We start from the raw sequence: 24,217 nt of genomic DNA, 5'->3' as shown, positions 1-24,217 counted from the left end.
GTCATAAAAATTTGTAAGTACTGTGAGAAATCCTAAAACATGCAAATAAGGTGGATATATTTTTTAGTATATCCAGTAATTAGATTTGAAATAAAACCGACTAATATCAAACATTTGAAATTAGAGGCTGGGATGTATGAAATTAGATTTCTAAACCGTCTCCAAAGTGTATTTATCTGGATTTTAAGGAGGGCTGTTTCTTTTTTCATTGCTTTTAAAGCTCAGACCGAACCTGTTGAACATGAAAGAAAAGCCAGTTGGTAGAGCTGGTCAGATAAGAATATATCTGCATGGTGAAGCACTTCTGAAAATTTTTCAATGAAGGGTTTGTTAATGAAAAGGTACCAGCAAGCACCACGTCTCTCTCTGAGAGCAGACCACCCAGTCTTATCAGACAGAACACATCCTAAACATCACCAGTAATAAACCTCATAGGCAGAGTGAAGGAGTCCAGAAGCTTAAGATGTCAAAAGAAAGCATGCTGATAAATCATATCACTTTAATGCAGAACTTGAATGAAAGCTGGTTCAGCAAAAAAAAAAAAGAAAAGAAGATCATTATGGTCTAAAGCTCTGGCTCTGGAAAAAAGACCTACACACTGTTTCATCAGCATTAGGTCCAAGTTTTCAGTCTGATGGCATGGCCCAGCAAAGTAAATGAAGATAGTCTAAAGTATCATCATGATACAGTGCTGAGCTATCCGATTCTGATCAGATCTGTATGTAAACTAAGATATAATTACCCCCATGTAGATCCAATATAAGGCTGAGTTCTAATTTATTGACGAGATATTCCTCAAATTCTGCCCTAAATCCGTGACTGGTCCAAATCCCTCTGTGTGTTTTCACACTGAGCACTCCAACACCGCAGTTGCTGGCCTCTATTTCTACAATTTTTTTTTCTTTCCCAGATGGTGTGAAAGTCAAAAAATGTGCTGCTTTTCTGCACCACCTCGCCCTCATAAACAGCCAGTTTACAACTGTTTGGGGTAGTCGCTGACACGAGTACACACATGTCATCTAACACCATTAAAATTCAGACCAGACCCACCACACATACACGCTGGGTGGGGAGGCAGGGCAGGCAGGGCAGGCAGGGGCAAACCGTCTGCCAAACCTGGATTAAGTCCCAGATTTAAGTTTGAATGACACCTTTATGTCGGAGTGTTTTATTTAAAAAAAAAATGTTCTCTGTTTTTAATCGGTGCACCACGTAAGATATTTGCTCCTGGATTAGAGATCATTTTGCTACTCCTGTTGTACCAAGCTCTCCAGAAAAATTGCAAATAAAATGACAATTCATGGACTTAATTCCTTTTTGATGGTTAAAAGCAGCAGCCAACAATGGCTTCATGGTTGAAATATATTTGATATTTTTCACGCGATCAAAAAAAAACAAGCAAATGGCACATCTGCTTTCAGTGCGCTCAAACAAAGCTTTGTTGTTTTTCTTTCAGTGTCTTTAATCTTAGTTTCCCTCATATCTAGAGTCCCTGATAGTATCCAGATAAAGCCAGAAAACATTTTACCAGTAGGACAAGATGTCTGGAGCATCTGTAATGTGTCATCAGTGCACCCCATCCCTCCTTAAAGAAGGATAAAGGGGAGATAAACCTGTCATCCCCTCTGGATAACTAACTGCCTGTTAAACTGTTGAATGAAAAGCACCCAAATATATACATTTTTTCTGCTCTCATATGGTCAGAGGCCGCAGTCTCTGTTCTTGACATATTTCATACAGCCCACACTTCTCTCTCAGTTGTCACAACAGCTTGCTGTGATTTATTGAAAGAGTTGAACTCCTCACCCCTGACCCCATTCAAACCCTGCAGTATTTCCTTATCCACCTGGAACAGGCTCTTTATGTGCCTGCCCAGGGGCTCAACGTTCTTTTGGACCAGAAATACCTCACTCCTATATGAAAGGGGAAAGGGAAAGGAAAATTATATCTTTAGCCGGCGAGCAGCAGTGCATCTATTGATGATTTGGAATGAGAATTGTTATGAAGGAGCTGTCCCCTTTCATTTTGGAGATGAAACATAAAGTATAGCAACGTGGTGCCCAGAGGGGATGAAGATATGAGGAGACAGAGGAACAAATGACTTGTGTGATTTGTGGCTTCCACATTCTCTTTATCTCTCTTGCTGTGCAGTTATTGAATACTTTTTTGTTTCACTGGAGCAAGGAGTGGGCTGTCTGTATGGGTGATCTTAAGTGCTATTGGTCAGAGTGTGTGAAGAGAAGGATACAAAAGATATCGCAGGGCACTAGTTTGAGTTTTAAGACCCAAATGAGCTTTATTTTGTTCATGCATTCTCATCAGTACAGTTAGACTGACGGTTCGAGAACTGTTACAGTTAAAAAAGGCTTATATGAATGAACAGATACATTTTAAAATCTGTCATTTTCTCTCATTTTGCATGTCAAAAATATAACTTTTAAAATGAATTAGATATGAGATCAAGCCCAGAGTACATAGTTAATATATGGAAGACATTACAAGCAATATTAATTATTGGGAATTATGTTGCATTTATTTGATATTAATTTAAATTTTACTTTTTATTTATGCAAATTAGCTCATTTCTTTAGATAATGATTTTTTTTTCATATGAGCAAAGTTTCAGAAAACAGCAGAATCATTTAAAAAGTTGTTTTGAAATGCCTGATATCTTTGTAGGGTGAAGTTGGTACTCATAAATCTTCACTAGAGTAGCCGTTACAAACACCAGACCATACGACCTTATTTCTCTCTATGATCTGAAGTCTTTCACCCAGGGATTTGTTCATCTGTCCCTCACAGCCTGATTTATAGAGCATTTTATCCCAACAGTGAAAATGTATTTTATTTTCCTCTCTGATCACAGTATTTTCTGATTTATGGAGTGATAAAAACTGAGATCTGAGGAAAAAGAAAATAATCTAATGTATGAACAAAATGATCCCACCATTTTTAACTGAGCCTTATCCAATATTCAGAATACAGAGAGAAAATATTTTTATGGATTAAACTCTTCACTTTTAATGTACTTGAGGCAGAAATTACAGTCGCAACTTTTGTAACTTCTGTTCGAAGCACACAGATGCTCTTGTGGGAACGAGAGATTGCAATCAGAAAAACATAATTTTCTGTTCTTGCTGAAGCTGTTTCAGAGGCTCAGCAGATGTAGAAACTGGCCATGTTTCGCTGAGATGCCGACATTTTTGTGGCAAGGAACTAGACCTAAAAAAAAAAAGCAGTTCTACAGTATGTATGTACAATACACTCTGCTTGACTAATTTATGGGGCATAAACTAAAGAGCGACCGGGAATGAAACAGGATGAGCGAATGGTTAATTGGCAAAGATAGTGGTGTAGTAGCAGTACCTGACTGGAAAAAGAGAAAAAAGGTTTACTAAAGAGAGATGGACTGACAGCCCAAAGCAGAGCCTGTAGGAATTTACAAGACTCAATCCTGTGGATCTGCTCTTAGTTATAACTTCAACCTAAATCACTGATGATATGCAGGCCTCTTGGGACGACTACAAGATCTCTTGCAGATTACTCAAACTAAACAGGCACAAAATTGCGCTCTGCGCCACATGTTTTAGATGGAAGCGCTGCGTGGAATGCTTTTTAAAGAGGGAGAGGGCATCCGACTCCCATTGGTATCCTTTTTCCTGGACTGAGACAGTTGAAAGGCTGAGCAGAGACTCGCAGCAGGATCTCAGGCTTACGGAGGTTTTTGTGTTATTTTAGAGGAGCCAGACCACAGAATGCAAACTGCAGGAATACATTCCGGTAGATATGAATTTCAAAGAAATATATGTATACATATATATGCACACACACACACACACACACACACACACACGTACATATATATATATATATATATATATATATATAATTATCCTACTCGAGTACAATGTAGATGATAGTCTTTCAACAGTTTTAGTTTTGTGGTCTTTTTCCTCAGAATAATCCTCATCTATATCTTCAATATGCGTTTTGGTCTTTAAAGGCCAGAGCAATTTTAAAAGCTGACTCTTTGGCTTGTGACCCCTTTAAACGAAGCTTTGCCTGCTTGTAGATTATTGCATTATGTCCATGTATGGTTGCCAGCTCAAACAAATATTCAAACTGTTTTATTTGGGCACAAAGATGTAGAATTATCCAGCAGACACAGACAAAGATCTGAAAAGTTAATCATGATTTTGTCTGTAAAAAAAAAAAATAGTTGTTTTGAATTTCTATGCAATTAATCATCCTGCAACTACTCTAGTTTATCTTTTAACCCCTTGTATGTCCCTGATCTGCACAGGGAGACTGGATCTCTGGTCAAACAGACTCACAGGGTTTAATGCAATGATTGGCTGACCTTTTTTTTTTTCCTTCATGCAAATTTATTGATAACCGTCTGGTGTGAAGAGAGCATCAACACATCTGACAAAAAAATGCAGTTACAGAAGATCAGATACTTTGCTTTTAAAAGTTAGAAACGTTTGTTTTGGATAATTTTAGGGTAATTTTAGCTAAACTAAAAATTTGAAACAAATATCCTAAATATGAACATTTTGCAATTATATTACTGTTATATACTGTATATATTGCTGTCATGTCTGAAATTCATTAGGCTCTAGTACTAAGATTTTACTATGATGCTCTGATAGATGTATGTCTTTATCAACTTATTATTTTTATTGAGTCTGTTACATTGGGTGAATTTCAAAAGCTATATACCTATTAGTGCAGCCCATAGCCACAGTGGACCCCACAAAAACTGCTTAGGAAGGGCCAAAGCAACATGACAAAGAGTCTGAGGCGTTCCCCTCGCCTCCAAACTCCCCTGTTACCAATCTGATGGATCTGATGGCATCTGTGGGAAGCTCAGTTCACAACTCAGTTCACAAGACTCCAACCCACAGGGCCCAAAGGACGTATTGCTAACATTCCAGTACCTGACACCCGAGGACACCCGAGGATACTGACCAGTTAGAGCTCTCTTAGCAACATTAGAAGGACCTACTCAATGTAAGGCAACTGGGCATGATATTGCAGCAGACTGATGTTTAGTTCAGCATGAATAGTATTGTGACTTGTGTTGAGTCTTACTGGTAGAAAGAGTTGATAAACTTGAAAGCTGATGCAAAAATCATTGAAGTTTTTGAACTGTGTGATAAAGGAAAGTGTATGCCATGCTAAGTTATGGGGAATTAGCACAAGTACTGTGCTTCAAAGTAAACTCTTCAAAAAGTGCAGCTTTTAAAATTGGGGTAACACAAAAGGTAAGCCGTTTGGCTCTAAACGTCTTCGTTGAATTTGCTTAGACAGCAGCACCTATTAAAGATTAGAAATCTTCCCAACATGAACTACTGCAGATGAGTTACACTTCACGCAAAAGAGAAACGACTTTTAAACGAATGCACCGCACTGCAGCTTTGAGATGCTTATCTTGAATAGTTCCACTTCATGCTACTTACAAATATTACTCCACTATGTTCCAGTGGCAGACAGGTGGGCAGCTACCAACCCAACTCTCTTAAGCCGCTTATGAAACCTTTTATTTTTTTAAAACTTGGTTTTATAGTAGCTGTATTTGTAAGGAACACGAGGCATTCAGTGGCAGGAACATTCAGAGCTGGCAGCGCTAGGGTTTGTTTTGTCAGAACTGCTCACTTTTAGAGAATTTTCTAACTTTGATCACTTTTTCATACGGCCACAGTGAATGAGGTGGTTTGAATTCAAGCGCTATAATTTCTTGGCCCAAAAAGCAAAAGTGAGAACTGAGCTGAGGGAGAGTGTAGAGACTATTGCAGGCTGACAGATGTAATCCCTAACACGGCTCCAAAGTGCTGTGTGCCACCACAAATTTTGACTGAGGGTTTATTTAAAAAACAACCTCACACCACAGACCTCTTATGTGCCCTGTTTCTCATTTATACTCCGCATTAACTCCAAAGCTGCAGTTGCTTAGCACGATCTTGAGAAAGCTCTCGCTGAGCCGCTTTTGCACCCTAATGATAGACACAGCGGAACATTATTCATTTAAAAGTGAAAAAAGTGAAAATGTTTCATGCTCAATCTTTGTCTAATAGTGCACATAATGCTGCAGTTATATTGTCTGTGTATAGCTTGCTATACAAACCACATTGGCCATCAGTACTGGGACATTACCCCTGTTATCATCCATATTAAAATTCCCATAGATGCTTTTTTTAGTCTCAAATATTTTAAATGATTTCATGCCTGGAATTTTATGATGGATTTTTTTTTCTCTAGATGATGTATTTGTGTCTTGCTCTAATATCTTCAAACATTTGTATTTTTCAGGCTAGGTTTTGACAGAGAGATTCAAAACATTACAATATTTGGACAACTTACTCCCAAAACTGAGATACCGCTTCAAACTGCCTTGCTTTGAATAGTAGACTTTGCAGCATCAAGAGTCATTCTAATCATCTTAGTATAGATTGTCCTTCAAAAACTGAAGGTCTTATAAGATGCTCGTCTCCACAACTATCACAGTCTGGCATCTGACGACTTACCGTCTGACGACATTCCCGTGTTGTTTTGCATTGCCTCTTCCTTTTGTCTCTAATCCTTTTTTTTTCCTTTACATGTAAAGTTCTTTTTGTCTCCTCCCTCTTTTCTGTCTGTCTTTCCTTCAACAAATGGTCTGTTTCTCAACTATGGATCACTATGCCTGAGAAAACAAAAGGAGGGAGATGCCATTGAGGTTGGTTGAGATGTTAAAGTTCTTTGGGCTGACTTAAGAAATCGGCTTATTTCATGGAATAGTCAGATACATTGTTAAGCTTGGCTTGTGTGATCAGTCCTGCTTGTCTTTCCAGTTCTCAGAGCCATTTTATTTTTTGTCACAGCTTTTTCCTTTTGCTGGCGTTTTGTATTAAAACAATGTCACGAAGGACTCAAAAACAATTGCAAAGTGGCACGATTGTGGGATAAGTTCAGATTTTCTAAAACAATATATATATAGATGTGGACTTGGGCTCAGGCAGTTGTTTTACCCTCAAGGAGAAATTTTCTTGTTCAGTCTCTGTTTTTGATTTCCTCTAAAAAAAGGCTTTTTTTTTTATTTTACTTCTTTCTTTTTTAGAAATAAAGAATAAATCGAATGTTTTCTCTTTTCTTGGGACCAAAGCTGAATTCTCATTTGACCAAATATATCTCGGTTTTGGCTGCTGACTTCATACCCTTTGCTATTATATTAACATCAAAGTGACGATATACATTTGAAAGTTACATCATGCCGAAATGATTCGTGCCAAAAGCATTCACTCTCAAAAAGGCTTTCCACGGCCCGTCTAGTGGTCAAGAATCTTGGTGCCTGTAGGGATATACAAATATTAACATTAAGAAAAGACTCAAGACCACAAGTTGGTGACTGTCCATAAATGGAAGATTCACTTAAATAAAACAACACTGACTGCTGCTTTGCAGTAAGTTAATTGTGGTTTATGTCTCTATATTAAGCACTTAATGTCTCTTTACTTCATTCTTTGTGTTGTATCTTGCAACGTGGCTCTTAGGCTGGATGTCTGTTGATGCAGCAGTTTGGTCCAGTAAAAATATCCCAACCTGTTTCCAATGGACTTTTTGCACAGACATTTATGGTATATAAAGGATGAATCCCACGGACATTTGGGATTCATGAATTTTCCTATTATGCAACAACCAGGCTCACGATGTTGGTTCTTCCATCCTTTTTCTATATCTGATAGACTCCCAAAAGAAAATATTCTCAGACAGCATATCCCATAACTATGCTGGTCCACAGATTTTTTTTTATCTAAATACTTTTGTTCTAAATATTGAATGGATCACCATTAAGTTGAAGCCTAATGCATCCTCAGTATAGATAATACTTTAGACATCAGTTATCAGAAGCATTCACTTTGCGAAGTCACGTCACAATATTGTCGTGGGTGCTTTTATTTAGGCCTTCAAACATAGCCACCGTGAAGCAAACAGATTAACATTTTATTTCAAATTGTATTATTCTCGAGTTTGGTACACGCCTTGTCTCACCAGCTGTATGAAGTCAACATAAATGGCTGAGATTTCGATGTTGTTTTTACAAACAGTGACAGATAAATTGGCTCTAAACTTAACTGAGTTTGCGAGCTGCGGAATAAACAAAATGAGAATAAATGTGAGAAAGAAAAGCTAGGAATACTTGACCAGTTAAAGATGTTAAGTTCTGCATCCCCACATCCCCACCCCAAAGTTTTCAGGTAATCTCTGTTAGTATAAACCCCCAAAAGACCCTTGTTCCAGTAGTAGGTCCTTAAAGGGATAGTTCGGGATATTTGACATGGATCTGTATGGCATCACCATAACCAGTGTCGTGCATTCAAACTGACTTACCCCCGACAGTGTCCTGTGAGCCGAGTTTTTGTCCAGTGTTGGTCAAGGCGAAAGTAGTCCGGCTTGTTTGCTGGGGTCAAGAAATTAGCGCGTTTTTCTTCCCAAAACAGTATGTGTGCTAAAGAGTGATTTATTTCATCACAAAAACCGAAGCCGGCAAAAGTCACTCCTCGTTAGCACTTGGGCCCTATACTGTCTCTCATTGTGTATCAGTGCGCACGTCATTCTGACCGCGAGCTGTGCGCACGAGTTCACTTTGTTTACTGCTCGGGAAGATGTCTGACAACGAGAGCGACGAGGAACATATTGACTTCCGTTCAGAGCCAAGGGGGTATCTTTATGAACCCGTTTATACTGAGGAGGAAGTTTGCCAAATGGACTTAGATCGGGCAGAAAGAGAGAGGGTGGACAGAGAAGTGATGGACACAGAAGCTGGAGCCACTGCTGGAGCTGCGATACCCAGGGTGGCCGACAAATCCTGGTGCACTTGTTTGAAGTGCGAAGTAATGCAGACAGAGGTGGAATGTTACTGCTGACACGAGTGGGATTTAGTTATGCCCCAGATACAAAACCTTTCCATAGATGAGGATGTCGGCGGGCGCGGGACAGCTGCTGCCTGCATCACAAATAACGGTGACTTCCCTGCACTCCTGAATGCAGGCGTCTGAGAACTTTTTTCCATGTTCCCAAGATCAACTGGAAGAGGCGTCCCAGACCAGCTGGACCCGATGGCCAGTTGTCTGCAGAGTAAGTGTTGAGCACTGCCAAAGAACAGAAAGACTCGTGCGCACAGCTCGCGGTCAGAATGACGTGCGCACTGATACACAATGAGAGACAGTATAGGGCCCAAGTGATAACGAGGAGTGACTTTTGCCGGCTTCGGTTTTTGTGATGAAATAAATCACTCTTTAGCACACGTACTGTTTTGGGAAGAAAAACGCGCTAATTTCTTGACCCCAGCAAACAAGCCGGACTACTTTCGCCTTGACCAACACTGGACAAAAACTCGGCTCATAGGACACTGTCGGGGGTAAGTCAGTTTGAATGCACGACACTGGTTGGTTATGGTGATGCCATACAGATCCATGTCAAATATCCCGAACTATCCCTTTAAAAGTGAGAAAACATAAAAGTGAGCTTTCTGTCTTCAGAACTTGTATACATCTAAAATATTCTGTTATTATTGTACATATAAATGAGCATTCTGTTCTCAATCAGATTTTGGCCTGTTCAAAATGCTGCAAAAAAGCCTGCTTTCAAATCAGTAAAACATAGATAATAATAATGTCAATACATAAATAACACACTTATTAAGCTTTTCCACAAACTATTAAAATGACGAAGACTGACTGTATTCAATCATATTGTCTGATATGAGACTTATTTTCAAAATGATCTTGTTTATTACAAGTGTGCCAGCCTGACAGTGGATTAGGTTTACCTTTTATTTAATGAGTCATCTTGTCCATCAAAGACATATGACTCTACGACTTAAAGCTACAGTAGGCAGCCAGGATAAAAACTGTCAGTTTTGTTAATAGAACCTGGTCTCCAGCAGCCAGGTTAACAGAATGTTGGCAGCAACAACTGACACAGGGAGTCATAGTGGCTATCAGCTTGCGACAAACCATTAGAACATATTTAAAAATCACTAGAACACAGGGTTTTCCTGTCAATGTGAACTGTCTCAGCGTCAGTGTTGTGTAATCGCTTATTTCTCTCCATCACTAGAAGGATTTGCCAAGAGTGACACACACTTTGTTCCTTCTGTTGTCAGACTGTCTCTTCGCCCGTCTTTTTCCATCTCCCTTTTTAGCATGCTTCTCTGTGAAGGCGGATGTTGCCAAAGTTGGTTGTGTCTTTCCCTGCGGGTACCGCTGCCATTACTCCCGTCTGTCTTTCAACTCCAAACTCCAAACTCATGCACGTGCATTTGCTTTGTAGAACAGCCAATAGAGACAGCTCAACCTGACTAGACCCGTGATTGGACACACACCCATCACAATGGGAACATTTCTGCAGGCTGAAACCGAGCCTGTAGGAACTATGGTAGTGTAGTTGTCTTGTCAGGCCACTTGGATTACAAATTGCTATTGGGTGACTTCTGATTTATTTTCCAATTTAAACAAAATGTTTCCGCCTGCTACAACTTTAACCAGGGGTAAGAAAAAGTGCTATGCAAGCAGAGTCTGTGTTTCCAGACACTTGATACGTGTGCTAACATAGAGCTGGCATTGTTTGAAAAAAAACACTAGGAAGACAGTGTTATTTTCTTTCTTTTTTTTCATGCCAGTGGATAACCATTCATTTTCATGTCACTTTTCTTTGACACGACTGTCACTTTTATGAATGGCTGAGCTTCTTAGAAAGCTGAAGACACTGAAGTTTTCCTTGACTCTTAGCCGTGGGTCGTGTGATTTTCCAGTAGAATCTTTTACTGTTTGGCGCATACCAATGTCCTAAAAGTGTCAGATAATGAAATCCAGTCTATGGTTTCATTTTAAACCATATAGCTTTGCTCCCTTTATGTTTAAGTGTACTGTGATTTATACACAGCCGATCCTCCTAAAACCCTTGTAGTATCAAATGTCCACAAAATAGCAGAAAGGCAAAAAAAAATAAAGAAAGGCAGCTATAAGATGACACCTTACTACCATGTTATTCAATAAAAGGCTTCACTCTGTGCATGGTGGTGGTGATTATGGGCTGCTGAGGACACGTGTGTACACAAACAGCAAGAAAAGGCTGAATGGAGCAGAAAAGCCTCAGTGCTGACTATATTGCGTTTGTTTATCCAACATGGTGTAATGTTATGAGAACTGCAGCTTTGGCCCTGGTTACAAGCCGTAAAGTAAATACTGAAGAGTATGGAAAAGGAGCAGTGTTTAAGGCTTACCATATGCTGTAATAACTTGAGCTGCTGATTGTGGAGACGTGATGTCTTCTTAAGGACAAGTACGTCTGAGGTTCTCATCTGGTGTGAACAGCGTGCTCAAGGTTTGTTCAAGTTACAGACTAATGTGTCTCAGAAAGGATGTTGTCACTGTTTACATAAATGTGATTATGCTGTTGGGCAACATAGTTTATCTTAAGGTTTGAGTACGTCGAGATGAAAAAAAAACAAACAACAAAAAAATCGAAAAGATTTAGATAAAGATTGCAATCTGCGACGAGAGAAACATTTTGGAAAGAAATCCTTTTTACGTTTGAAAGAAAAGCTGACTAACGACCACCGACTTCACTCGTTTGCTCCTGACATAATTATGCCAGCCACTAGAGGGCATTGCTGTTTGAATGTGACCACATTTGGTTTTGACTGAGTGATCTCAAATCAAGGCATGTGAAATTGTATTTACTGAGAACACAATGGTTTGTTAGATGGGACACAATTACTCCTTTCACTGGGCAAAAATAGTTAGTCTAAGCAAGTCATTGAGGTTTTCTTTCTTGTCAAAAAATGAGATGGGCGACCTCAAGTTAGCAAACAGATTCATCTAAAACAGATGCTAGCTCACCATGCACCAGTTATATTTTCTTGCTTGAAATCCTTTCCTACAACTCTGAAATTTCTCACCTACACGCAGAACAATATTCTATTGTTAGCTGAAAGAGTAAATGCAACAGACTTCATGTACTCCCATGAATGGGAACCATTTACATTTGTTGTTAGGATGCGTCCTGGATGATCCAACTGCACATGGACAGCTCTCACCAGAGGTGTGAACAAACTCAGGACAGATTGAAGACTCATTCAGATTATATCCCTCGAACACCTCCAATAGTTGTAGGTGTCCAACAATTGTAGGTGTTCCAGGACACATTTATCTATATTAATTTAGCAGTCCCAAAACAAAGCAGAAAAATCCTTAGTGTTAGCATGATGCATAACTCGTGTAGCTGATGTTATTAGCATCAGTTGACTGTCAGGTTATTGATTTAGTTGGAAAGACCACAGCATCACCGTTTCACATTTCACAGGTTTTAAACTAAATTCATATCATACATTGATTTTCATTATTTTAAATGGACTCATTTGAACTAAAATGGCATTAATGCGACAGCCTGCATGGAAACCTAGTCCCTTTGGCCTGCTTGGACCAGGGCTAAAACCAGAGTTAGGCAAGGCATTGTGGAATTATCTTTCTTTTTACTATTTTGACTTTAAAAGATACCCTATGAGAACAAGTAAGACTTTTGTTAACTTACAGATGAACAGTATTAGAATGTGATGTCCCTTTGAAGTAGTGGGGTGTTATATAAGATCTTTAGTATTTTTGGTTTCATTCATCTTAACTATGCACATAAGATGAATCACTGGCCTCTGGTATTCTGTGCTTGCCTCCAAACAACACACCATTATCTCCTCCCTACAACTTCTTTGCTGTACTGGGATGCCCCTATTTCTGCCAGTGACCTTTATCCAAGTAGCAACAGCTGATCAAAAATGCTCAGAAAATGATTAGCCTCTTTTTAAGAGATGTGGTCATACTACGAGGGTTAAACAGGGCTTTGAAAATGATTTTTTTTTTATTTACCAGTGTTTATTGTGTTTCATTTGATTCATTTTAGACGCTGCAAAAGCTGTCACATCATAGAAAAAAAAAGAGTAAACTTACTGAAATAAAGTTTTTATAAGTATGAGATGGGCTTACTCAGTGGTTCATTCATGGACAAATGCTGCAGCTTGAAGGGAGTTCAGTGTGAATAAAAGCTTTCAGGTCTGTCCCAGCTCTTTATCGCTACCATCTCCCCTCTCTCAGTGCTACTTAAAAGGACATACAGTGAACATATTGTGCATTGATTTATAGGTTTCTGGCCAATTTCATAGATTTAAAATGTATGAAATTGGCTTATATAAATAATCAGTGGAAATATATGTCAGATGTCACACATTACTCCAGATGTGTACCTCTGGAACGGTGGGTTGGGCTGGAACATGAGCTGCAGGTCTGTTTCCAGTGGGAGTCCTTTGAATAAATACGTTTAGTACAGTTTATGTCGTGAACCATACGCAATGCTGGGTGGACAGAAATGTTTGCCTTTTGGTGGAAAACTCCTGTAACTTGTACTATTAGCCTTAGATCAAAGTAATTGACTGAGTGATTTCATAGAAGAGTAAATTTGAAGAAAATAACGAAGGGTTTAAGCTTATTAGATTCCATGAGTTGATGTGTCTAACAAAGCCATGCAATGAAAACATTGACACAGTCTCAGACACAGTTACTATAGGATGGAAAGTCAATTGGGAGTAAGACGCACAGGGAAAGATTAATATAAATGCTTTTTTATTGTGTCTATTGAGTTAAATGATCCCCAGATTAAAAATGATGCTCGTTTTTTTTTCAGTGAAAAGGACAATGGTTGTTTAATTTTTCACACTATTAAGTCACTTCAGTGTTTTGTGATCTCAGCTCAGAATCTGAAAGCACCATCTCATATAAAACACCATCAGTTCTCTCCAGTTTTAGCCAAGAAGGAACTGGAATATGCAGGATGGAAAATCAAGCCCCTCTGAGCACAATTTCAAGAAAATGTAGACCTTCTGAATCATAATTTTCTGCCCCTATCCTCTGCGTGTCTCCAAGGCATCAATCATTTCTAATTATGTTTACACTTTGTTATTGTTTGCATCTTTGTCGCACACAGGCACATTGATTTTCTGTGTGAAATGTGTTCTTTTTAAGCAGAGTAGTTGTGATCTTCCTTTGAAATGACTGCAGCATGGTACTTAGTTTAAAGCTAAACAAAATTTAGTTTACAAGCGCTTAAAGAAAAGTTTGCTCTACAAACAAGAAAAAGATGACCACAAGCTTTCATGTAATTTTCTACAGTGTTACTTAAGAATATCCCAAGGTTAAACGCGTATTTTGAAAAACAAAAAACTAATCCATTAAAGATTATGGGAAAACCATTGCTCTTTGGTTTTCACTTTTGAGATTTTCATCATTTTGCCTCCATAGTCTGTCCTCTTTTAGACAAGAAAATTGACCAAACACACATTTGTCACTGAAAGCCTGATAATTAGATCATTTTACTGTTTTAGAACAATGAATATTGCATTTTTTATGGCTGTTTATTTATGGAGCAATACATATACATATTGCATTAGAACACACAAACATAATGTTTTCATACACATAGTGTCCAGTTTATGTGATATCTTCACCCTATAAAAGAGCTCATAAAAAGTTTCTGAGAGCACAAATTATCCCACACTCATACTTCTCACAATAATATACAATTTTTTGTCTCAATAATGAAATAGCACTCCTATTTTCAACTCTTCAAACACACACTTGTTCCCCCGAAATGCATTGGCCTTCAGGACATGAAAAGAAGTTGGCTTACCTCCATAGCATTTGCATGCATGTGTGCGATCGTGTGTGCATGTGTGTGTATGCATTTGTGTCCCTTTGAAGTTTTGTAGTCCGCCCACCTCTCTGTGGACCTAGATTGTGCTGAACAGCTCCATTTGTCCCACCTTAATCCCCTGACGTAAACTTGCATAAATCAAGAAGACTTGTTTCCAAACTGGAAAAGACTGCCTTTCTGCTTCGTTCTGGTTTCCAACTCTCATGGAGAGTTTAAGGTTATCCAGATATTTAGCTTGTAGATCAATACTGCTTAAGGAAAGTGTCTCTCCTCATAGAATAAAAATTTAAATTGTTTGAATTTGGTCAATTCAACCTGATATCCAATTTTATTACATTTTATTTCAGCACACGAACAAAATGACCAAGATATACAAAAGGCTGAGCCAAAAAAAAATGAATAGGATAAAAAAAAGTGACATTTACCAAAACCTCTGAGGTGGTTAGAGATGAGAGGCAGAAAACAACTTAATACATTCACAAAGATAAAAAAGGTGCTTCACTGTGGCTCATCAAATGCTTATTTAGCATTTTTTCCAAGGTTCCTTCATAGACCATTTTTCAATGTCTATTGCACCCTCTGATATTGTTTCAGCCAGCATTTTATTCATGTTATGGGGCAGCATCATGGCACCCAAAGCGCATCTAGGCTAACCTCTCTCTATCGATGGCTCTAGGCCAGATTAAAGTGCTGGGGCTCATTGTTTACACAGCTCTGTGGTGCCATGGCTGAGCAGGCCTGAACAATGGGCCCCTGCACCCTTTTGTCAGAGTTAGAGGAAGAATGGAGACCTCTTGACATGGCAACCTGAAGCCTCAATGCCCCCACTTCACCTAGCTGAGAGGGTCACATCGAGAGGGGAAGTTAGAGATAAGTAAAGAGGAGAATGGAGAGATCAAAATTAAAGGGGGAAGAGATGAGGTATAATATGAGGGGGATAGATGGAGAATAATCAAGGATGGAGGAAGAGAGATAAAGAGATTTAGAGAAATGAAACTAAGGGACATTGCATCTAAAGTTAGAGGAAAGGGACAATCTAGAAGCTGCAATGACATGAGTTGCAGAGAAACAGGCTTAGAAATATAGAGAATTAGAAATCATGGTGAGAGTAAGAATGTCTGATGACAAGAATTGGAGCATAAATAACACTTAATTACATACTGGTTCTAATCGCCTGTATCACATTTGTTTTTCACCTCATTAGCAAGAGGCAGCTCTGGAAGGATGCCAAATGATCGAGTTGTTTCATACATTTAATTCTGTCAACTTAAAGAAATTGTTGGACTAGTCATTGCTAAATAGCCTCCTGGCTGCAGCTTTATAGTGTAAAAATGGATTTTTGGTAAGAAAACAAGTGAGCACAATAACCAAATATTCCCTTGAATATTCCCTTACTTCCTTTAAACATCAATACCTTCACTTTTTTTCTGCATATCCAATTTTTCCTCCAAGTAAAGCATACTGCTATCATGTGATATTGTGGCCCTTCCCGTGTGTTTGCATATCCAGTGTAACTCATGATAGCAAACTATGTAGAATGAAGTCCCTTGCCTGATTGTAATGTTTGTGAGTTGGTCATTGTTAGCTAATTGCTAGATCAACATACCTTTCAAAAATTGAAACCATTTTTTATTTTTATTTTTTCTCTTGGTTGCAGGTCACTTTCTTGGCAACAACACAGTTATTGATGTGCTTCATCGCCAGGGATACGAGGTGGCGCACACCCCGGCCGGGCAGTCCATAAAGAGGTAATGACACTGCTAATACGTCTTAAAATTATCATCATTTTGGGACTGATTTAAAGTTATGATGTGTTGCATTTAGAGGAGGTTTTCCGGCAAAAATGGAACATAAAATTCCCATGATTTTTATTGTTCTTGGTATACCTTAAAACAAGACATCAATAGGTTTCCCTTAACACCCAAATCGAGTGCTTAGAGCCAATTAAAACATTTCCTGTATTAGATTATAGTGAGTTCATTTCTGATAATGATCACTGGACCCCACACAGTGGAACAGAGAGTAAGCTTCCAGCCGACAGGTTTTAAAAAAAGAGAAAAATAAAAAATAAAAAGAAGAAAGAAAACGATCTGTCTTATCTCTCCCTTTTAGTCGAAAATGTGAGCTGTGTCAATTTGAGTTGCCTCGACCGCAGCAACCCTTAGTGAAAATCAGTGTGTTCATCTGGGTGATACATTGCCATCGGTGGTGAGCTGCAGCCAGTGGAAATCCACGTCTTGTTGTCATTTGACGTGGGACAGATTGCCGAACTTCACATTAAATTCAAAAGTCAGATGTTAGCGGGTGTTAGCAGTTTTTTTTTCGACCATTGTAAAAAGTGCTTTCCACACTTGGAAGAGGAACATGAGTTGGGGTTGTTCAGTTGGTCTGCTGTTCCACTACTTGTTGTCACTACAGTTATGCAAACTTGATAGACTGGATTTTGTGACAAATACAAATTAAGCAAAATCTCAATAGTATATGAAATCCTCAAAATCAAAACGATTGATGTTTACTGTCATACAACCTTTCTGTTTTCAGTAAGTTAACAACAGGTGAAAAATTGAAAGATGAAAAAATCCCACAAAATTCCAACATCCTAAAAATGTCCCTTTTTAAGATAATATGTTACTACATGAATGATCCCCTTTGAAAATGTTAAGCCCCCTGTTCTGACTCTTTAAGGTACAGTAGGCTATCTTATGTTTACATGTTTCAGTTTTACCAAAATAATTCTCCATGATGCATCTCATTCTTCTGGGATTTTGCATGTGTGTGACTGTTTCCACTTCTTAGATTGTGGTGCTGATAAGTCTGACAAATTCCCCACTGGCCACCAATGAAGCAGTGTTGAAAAGGCCAACCTAAGTAGAGCTCATACCTCCCGCTGCATAGCTTGTAGTGCACTCAGTCTACCATGGCACACTGCGGGTGGCTATCTCACTTTGAATCTGTGTTCTTGCTCCTCTGTATGAGTCAGTGAATGAGCAAATCTACTTTCACACACAATCCCTGTGTTTGATATAGGATAATGAGTCTCAGATTAATCTAGATCTGACCCTTTCATACATGATTTTGTATGAAAAATTGTTGCCATATCACTATTTTTTCATCTTTCCCAATTATTTGGGAGGCAAAGAGTATATTGCAAATATATGTTAAAAAAAAAAGTTTTTATTTTAAAGATATCACGTGTCCTCTACAGTGTACATTAGAATTTCATACATGTGAAACTAAACCACGATGACAATCAATAAATTCAATGAAAATATCTGTTTCAACATAAGAACTGGCAGTCAATCTCATACTGAAGCCATGCATTGGTAATCACCAGAGTCCTGAGACTCAGTGCCATAGGCAGAGGATGCCATGATCACTGGCTTATTGTCAAACACTTTCAGTCCAGTTGGGTATGGTTTGGCCCTTACATACTGGCGAACAGAGCAGCGACCAGTAAATGGAATAATTTGCTCATCAATGGACAACTCCCCGGTTCTTTGGCAGGCTTAGACATCCCTGCCTCACTTTGTCTAGGAGAGGCCTGACTTTCCACAGAAGATCTTTGCTTGTATCCTCATCAGACACATCAAGGTCATTGACAATCTTAAAGGGATGTCTTAGTTTGTAGAACTGATTTACGGTCATGGATTATGCCACTATTTGAACTCTGGTGTGTGAGGCCCAATACATCTGAATATTTGGATAACCTTTCTTGAGCTTCCTTATCAGACAACTCATGATCTGAGTTAACTGCAACAGCCTGCAGTAAAATTCTGTCAGTGAATCCCTTCCATCTTATTTGAAAAAATACGGGACAAAATGGATAAAATAACAACAAATGTCCACTACAGAGGACATTTTGTAAACAAGGAAATTTTTCAAGAAAATGTAGTTAAATTATTTTAGAAAATGACTTAACATTTTCTAAAGAGGTTCATGTATTATAAAACAACAACATTTTGAGGCATAAATAGCTTAATGACAATTAATTTGAACTTACTTTTTGTCTTTCCATAAAATGTGCTTGTGGTGATGTCCACCATTTTCTTTGAAGAGAAAGCGGAAGTTCCCAAAGGCCCACCCTTACATATTTGGTATCAAAATAAAATCCTGAATGTCCTCTTTAGAGTACAAAATGAGTTACTTTAGTAGTATGCAGGGGTTGAGAGGTAGTCAAGTTTATAAATGTCCTCTACAAAGGACAAATTTGAGCTACAGGTAGTCAGGAGAAAACGTTCTCCCCAAAAATATGGTTGTATTAAAGTGCTGTATGGAAATGACACATATAGTTACAAGAAATATATCTTCCCCCCTTTTTTCCCCTTCAAAACCTTTTTATCATCTTGTGATGTGTGTCCTCCAGGAGAGGATCTTCCAGACCTGCTTTGCCACCTTCAGAGGACCACCAGGATTATTCCCCGCAACTGGAGCCTTTTCTGCATGAGCTCCCCTACAACGAGGAAGATCAGGGGCATCCCCTGGAGGAAGATCTGTTACCCCACATGCTTCTTCCACCAGATAGCTTTGAGTTGCTGGAGAAAGCAGACAGGAAAATGCTGAAGAAAAAGAGGCGCAACAAGCAGAAGAAACAACGAAACCGGCATTTTAATGACCTCTGGGTTCGCATTGAGGAGAGGTAAGAGGACCACTTCAGGGGGTAGCGAAAATTGACTATAAAAGAAGGATATAAGAGTACAATAATGAAAGCTCAGGGAAGAAGGTTCGAGAGAATGTGAAAGGGAGGAGGGGAAAATGGAAATGTGTGATATTGACTTGTCTATAGAATAAAACTTACACTTCCTGATGCAGTGCCGCAGGCTCAGTGAGCCACCGTATCACATCACCATACTCATCCTGCTGTTGCAAAACATACACATTAACCCCGCAGTGTGGTATAAGTCCAGACTAGTTCCTAGCTGGTATAAGTGTTGAAAATAGCAACCTGATAAATCCTGATAAGAATCCAGCTTTGGTGTCACAGTAGCTCTAGGCAGGGACTAACCTGACAACAAAACATGCTCACTTTTCAGGCAAAAAAAAAGAAAAGACTCTTCTGCACAAGGTGCACAGTATCCAAATCCCCCTTCAGTGTTTTGTAACATTATGTTTTAATGATATTTATCCACGCGAGGAAGCTAAATTGACCGAACACTTATGACTCCATCTTCCCGTTCGCTAGAGTCAGTTACGAAAGCAACATATCTTTTTCTGAGTTTTAAGCCATCCCAGCATGCATTAGTCTAACAGAAGGCCAATGCATATAGGCCACATGCATTCGTTTACACGTATGGGCAAATTTAGAGTTTCCAGTTTTAACTGACTTACACAAAGTTGGATTGTGGGAGGAAATTGGGGCAACTGAAGGAGAAGAAAATGAGAAAAGCATGCAAGCCTCACACAAAAAGCCCTTGTTGCTGTGTGGGGAAGACTCATGCTGCATATTCTCATTGAATCTTTAGGGAAATTAATCAACTGAAGAAAAATTATGCCGCAATATAAACATTTCAATTTTGTTCCCATTCCCAAAACTGGAAATGGAAATGGAAAATTCCTTCTTAGTATAAATTAATCTATCTATGCACCATTTTTTTTCCTTTTCATGTTTTAGCTGAAGTCAGACCACAGAGGCTCATAGTGACCAGCAAGCATAAAACATTACACAGAAGGGGCCCTGGACCATTTATATTGGAACACAAAGTAAGCAGAATAAACTAAAAGGGGAAATCTGAAAGAAGAGGAAATGTTGGCTTATATTTCAAGTTTCATTAGTCTAAGCTATTGTCTACTCCTTGATAGCTGTGTTGATATATTCAGGGGTCATTTTTTTTTTCCATATCCAGTGTGCACGATTCCAAATTAGTTATGGAAAGACAAATCCATCCAAGTAGAGTCTGTTCTCCAAGGGAACAGAGGAGGTTTGTGAACGTTTGTGTACATTATGTCTGTAGAAATGTTTTCTCTCTTTCTGCGAGACCCCGCATTTCGAGGGGAAAGGAAACAGACTGTTTGTGTGTGCGTGCTGCAAAGTGTATTCGCTGCAGGTCTTTGTATATTTTAAAGTCTGAAAAGGTGGCCAAGAAGGAAGGCAAGGAAGTCCAAAGGACAGGAGTTACTGTAGTGTCACTGCGCTCTGGTGCGTGTGATGCGAGGCCACACACTGACGTGCCACACCTGCTGTCTTCAACCTAAATAAACTTGACTCATAAAACAAACTTAAAAAGCCTCCTTTACGTAGTTAAAAACTCACTTCAGCTGAGAGTTTAACCTGTTTTAGTCTGACATAATCTTCCATTTAGTACTGAATAATTAAAGCTACAGAGTGTGAGGGCTTAGGCTAAGACCAGTCAATTGGAACAGATCTATTACAACAGTTGAGGTTATTATAGAAACTGAGGAAAAACTGCAACGGACTTAAACGTTTTTCATTTGTTAGCAAGTGTCTGTGTGGTTCTGGATTGGACCTCTACTGTTCTAAAATTTCTGAGACAAAAAAAAAACACATTGTCACAAAATTAATAAAATTTTTGTGGTTAATCTTTCATCTATCGCTTTAACACAGCATAAATAAGAAAAAAAAATACACTGGCGAGCTCTGTGATTGCAAAGGGACTGGTAGGCCAAGGAAGACCTCCATTGCTCATGACAGAAGAATCCCAACTATACTAAAGAAAAATCCTCCACGTTTCCAAGATTAACTCGGATCAGAGTGATGGGAAAGTGTGGAGACGGAAAGGAACCGCCAAAGATCCAAAGCATACTAGCGCATCTTTTAAACGTGGTGGTGGGGGTGTTGTGGTTTGGCATGTGTGGCTGCCACAGGTACTGGCTCACCTTGTTTACATTGACGATGTAACTGCTAATGGCAGCTGCGCGATGAATTCTGCAGTACATTGAAATATCTTATCATGAGTTCATGTGAGGAAACCAATCAAAAGTCTCGAGTTGAAGCTGCTTTGTATGGAAAAAAATCTGCCAAACTGATGTGTAGGATCAGGCAAAAGTTGAAACAGGGGAGATGTTTAGTTGCAGTTATTGTTGCTTTTAGTATCTTGCGTGACCTTCTTGTGCAACACTCACAGATGTGTTTTTCTTGATCATTTCCCTCCTCGAGTATGCATGTGTTTTGTCTCGTTAGTTTTGGTTGGTTCTGTTTATCCAGTTTTGGGACTTGTGTGATATTCTTATATTTTCAGTCAAATACATTGAGATGTATAGAGATTTACAAGGGGTTTCCAAAAGATTTCAGCATTTCTAAGCTGAAATCTTGGTTCCAGGATATTTTCCAGCATCACTGATGCTGCCTCCCCATCAAGCATCTGCTAGTTTTTGAGTATTTGCTCTAAGATACTGGAAAAATGAATTAACTGCACTGTAAATGGACAAAGCAGCAAGGCAAACAACTGTCATTGTGTTTCAGTTTAAATGTCGAGTCTGTATAATTGCGTTTTTATAACTGAGCCATGTCCATCTCTAACTTTGACAGAGATTTGTGTTCATTCAGGATCCGCCATTTTCATTGACAGTGATAATCTGAAATCAGTTTGGGGGACCTTAAATGTTATAAAGATGGGAAATTTCAACTAATTAGTCTTTTTCTGCTCTTGTCTTCTCTCCACAGTTCTATGGTGCCATCCCCGCCTCCCCCTTTGGTTCGCATCATCAATGGTTACATCACAGTGCAGCCACCTGACAGAATCCGCAGCCACCACAACAATCATAACCTACCGTCTGCTTCAGCCACCTCCTCCTCCTCGCTGCTTTTACTTATCTTCAACTGCACTGTGTTAACAGTGATCCTGCACATATGGACTGTGACTCTCTAGCAGGACACTGGTTGGTGCTATTAGAAAAAAGTCAGCCTTTATGAGTTTAAACTTAAACATTTGATGGTTTAAATTGAATAGATATGAGGTCTGATTGAGACATAGAGGAAGCATCAAAACACAGAGAAAAAGTTGTAAGATGAGCTTTACACGTAGTTGGTGGCAAAGAGGTGACATGGATGGTGGGCTAGAAAAAGTTTGTGCTTTTGGAACTGGGTCAAATCAAAAAAAGCATGTTTCTTACTAACCGAGTCCTCAATGATCATGTAAATACATATGACATGAGTTTTTATTGGAACGAAGGTTTCGTTTTGGTTATGTCATACACAAAGGAAGAGAGTTTACGCAGAACATAGCAGGAAAGAAAACTGAAAGAACAAAAAGGAAGTGTTTTGGGGATTTTTTACAGACATTGCAGGACCTGTCAGCTCCCTGATGGATAACTGGGTCACAGTCGACTCTTACTTTTCAACATTCAGTGCCTCCAACAATTAGAGATCTCGCCAAAGTGATCGTTCAGGGAAGGAGAACAAGAATATCATTTAAAGCCATGCTGAATATCAAACTCCTTTCATCAGCACAACTGGAACCATATGTCTTTGTATATGTGTGTGCGAGTTAGCGTTTGTTGTATGTAAAAACCTTGTGGGACATTCTATCAGCTCTTATACCCCTTTCACTTGCAAACAGCAGCGTTCCTCCTCGGACCTTAATTTATTCTTCCGTTTTAGAAGAATGTACTTAATGTTGCATAAAAACTTTCTGTGGGGGTAAATTGTACATATTTTTTCTTGAAAATTTATAGATGTATTTTAGAATGATTACAAAAAAAAAAGAAAATTATCAAAAGTATTGTTGTTTATATAAAGATATAAATAGATATGCAGTATATTTTGAACAGAATATCAGGAACTAACCACCATAGTCTTTGCCATGCGTCTCACTGAAATTAAAGTTTCAAAAGGGACAGATGATTGTGTTGTGCTTTATGTATCAGTGTTATCACCTGCTTTGATATATGCGTTTGCTGAAAGAATTGACATGGGTCATTTGTTTAATTTATTTAACTTCTGTAGTTTTGGTGTAAATCACATGAAACTTTCCCTATGACTTTTTATAAATATTTTTGTCACTACAAAGTCCGAATGTGTTCTTTTTTGTTTCTTTTCAAAGGTTTTGGTGTCCGTAATAATGATGATGCAGTAACAAATGAACACATCTAGACAGCGTACATCATAGTGCTTTCGTTTTTATTGGTTAGGGTTACACTTCCTTTATGGCATAAGTTGATTGTAAAAATATTTATGTAGATTAATATTTGATTTTATAGTTAGTTTTTGGATGTAGAACATATCAGTGTGTTCCCAGAAATTCTACTTTTTCTTTTTTTTCCCGGAGATGATCCACTTAAAGTCTGAAAAGCATTACGTTTTTGTCCTGAATTTGTCACATTACTGAAAAGTATGTTTATTACCAAGCAGACAAACATGAATTGATAAAAAAAAAAGAAAAATAAAGATCAGCAGGTTTGTAAAATAAGGTTTCAAAATCTTAAAAAGTTTAGCAGGAGCCTCTTATCTGACCCACAGAAGGTGCTGATTAATAACTCTCACAACAGCACAAATAAACCAAACCGAGTGGGAAAACAGAAG

General features: G+C 38.6%; 1 protein-coding gene across 1 annotated transcript in view; it reads left to right on the top strand.

Annotated features, from left to right (window-relative positions):
* Nucleotides 1–23,702, top strand: part of trabd2a (TraB domain containing 2A) — a 62,653-nt gene extending 38,951 nt beyond the window's left edge. The window contains exons 6-8 of the mRNA XM_075456095.1: nt 16,400–16,490; nt 19,106–19,378; nt 22,361–23,702. Of these exons, the coding sequence (XP_075312210.1) occupies nt 16,400–16,490; nt 19,106–19,378; nt 22,361–22,565 (569 nt within the window). The 3' untranslated portion in view covers nt 22,566–23,702. The remainder of the gene's footprint in view (nt 1–16,399; nt 16,491–19,105; nt 19,379–22,360) is intronic.
* Nucleotides 23,703–24,217: the final 515 nt, after the last annotated feature.

The sequence above is a fragment of the Odontesthes bonariensis genome, chromosome 22 (genome assembly GCF_027942865.1).
Source record: "Odontesthes bonariensis isolate fOdoBon6 chromosome 22, fOdoBon6.hap1, whole genome shotgun sequence".
Taxonomy (NCBI): domain Eukaryota; kingdom Metazoa; phylum Chordata; class Actinopteri; order Atheriniformes; family Atherinopsidae; genus Odontesthes; species Odontesthes bonariensis.
The sequence above is the reverse complement of the archived record's forward strand: the minus strand, read 5'-3'. Positions and strand labels throughout refer to the sequence as shown.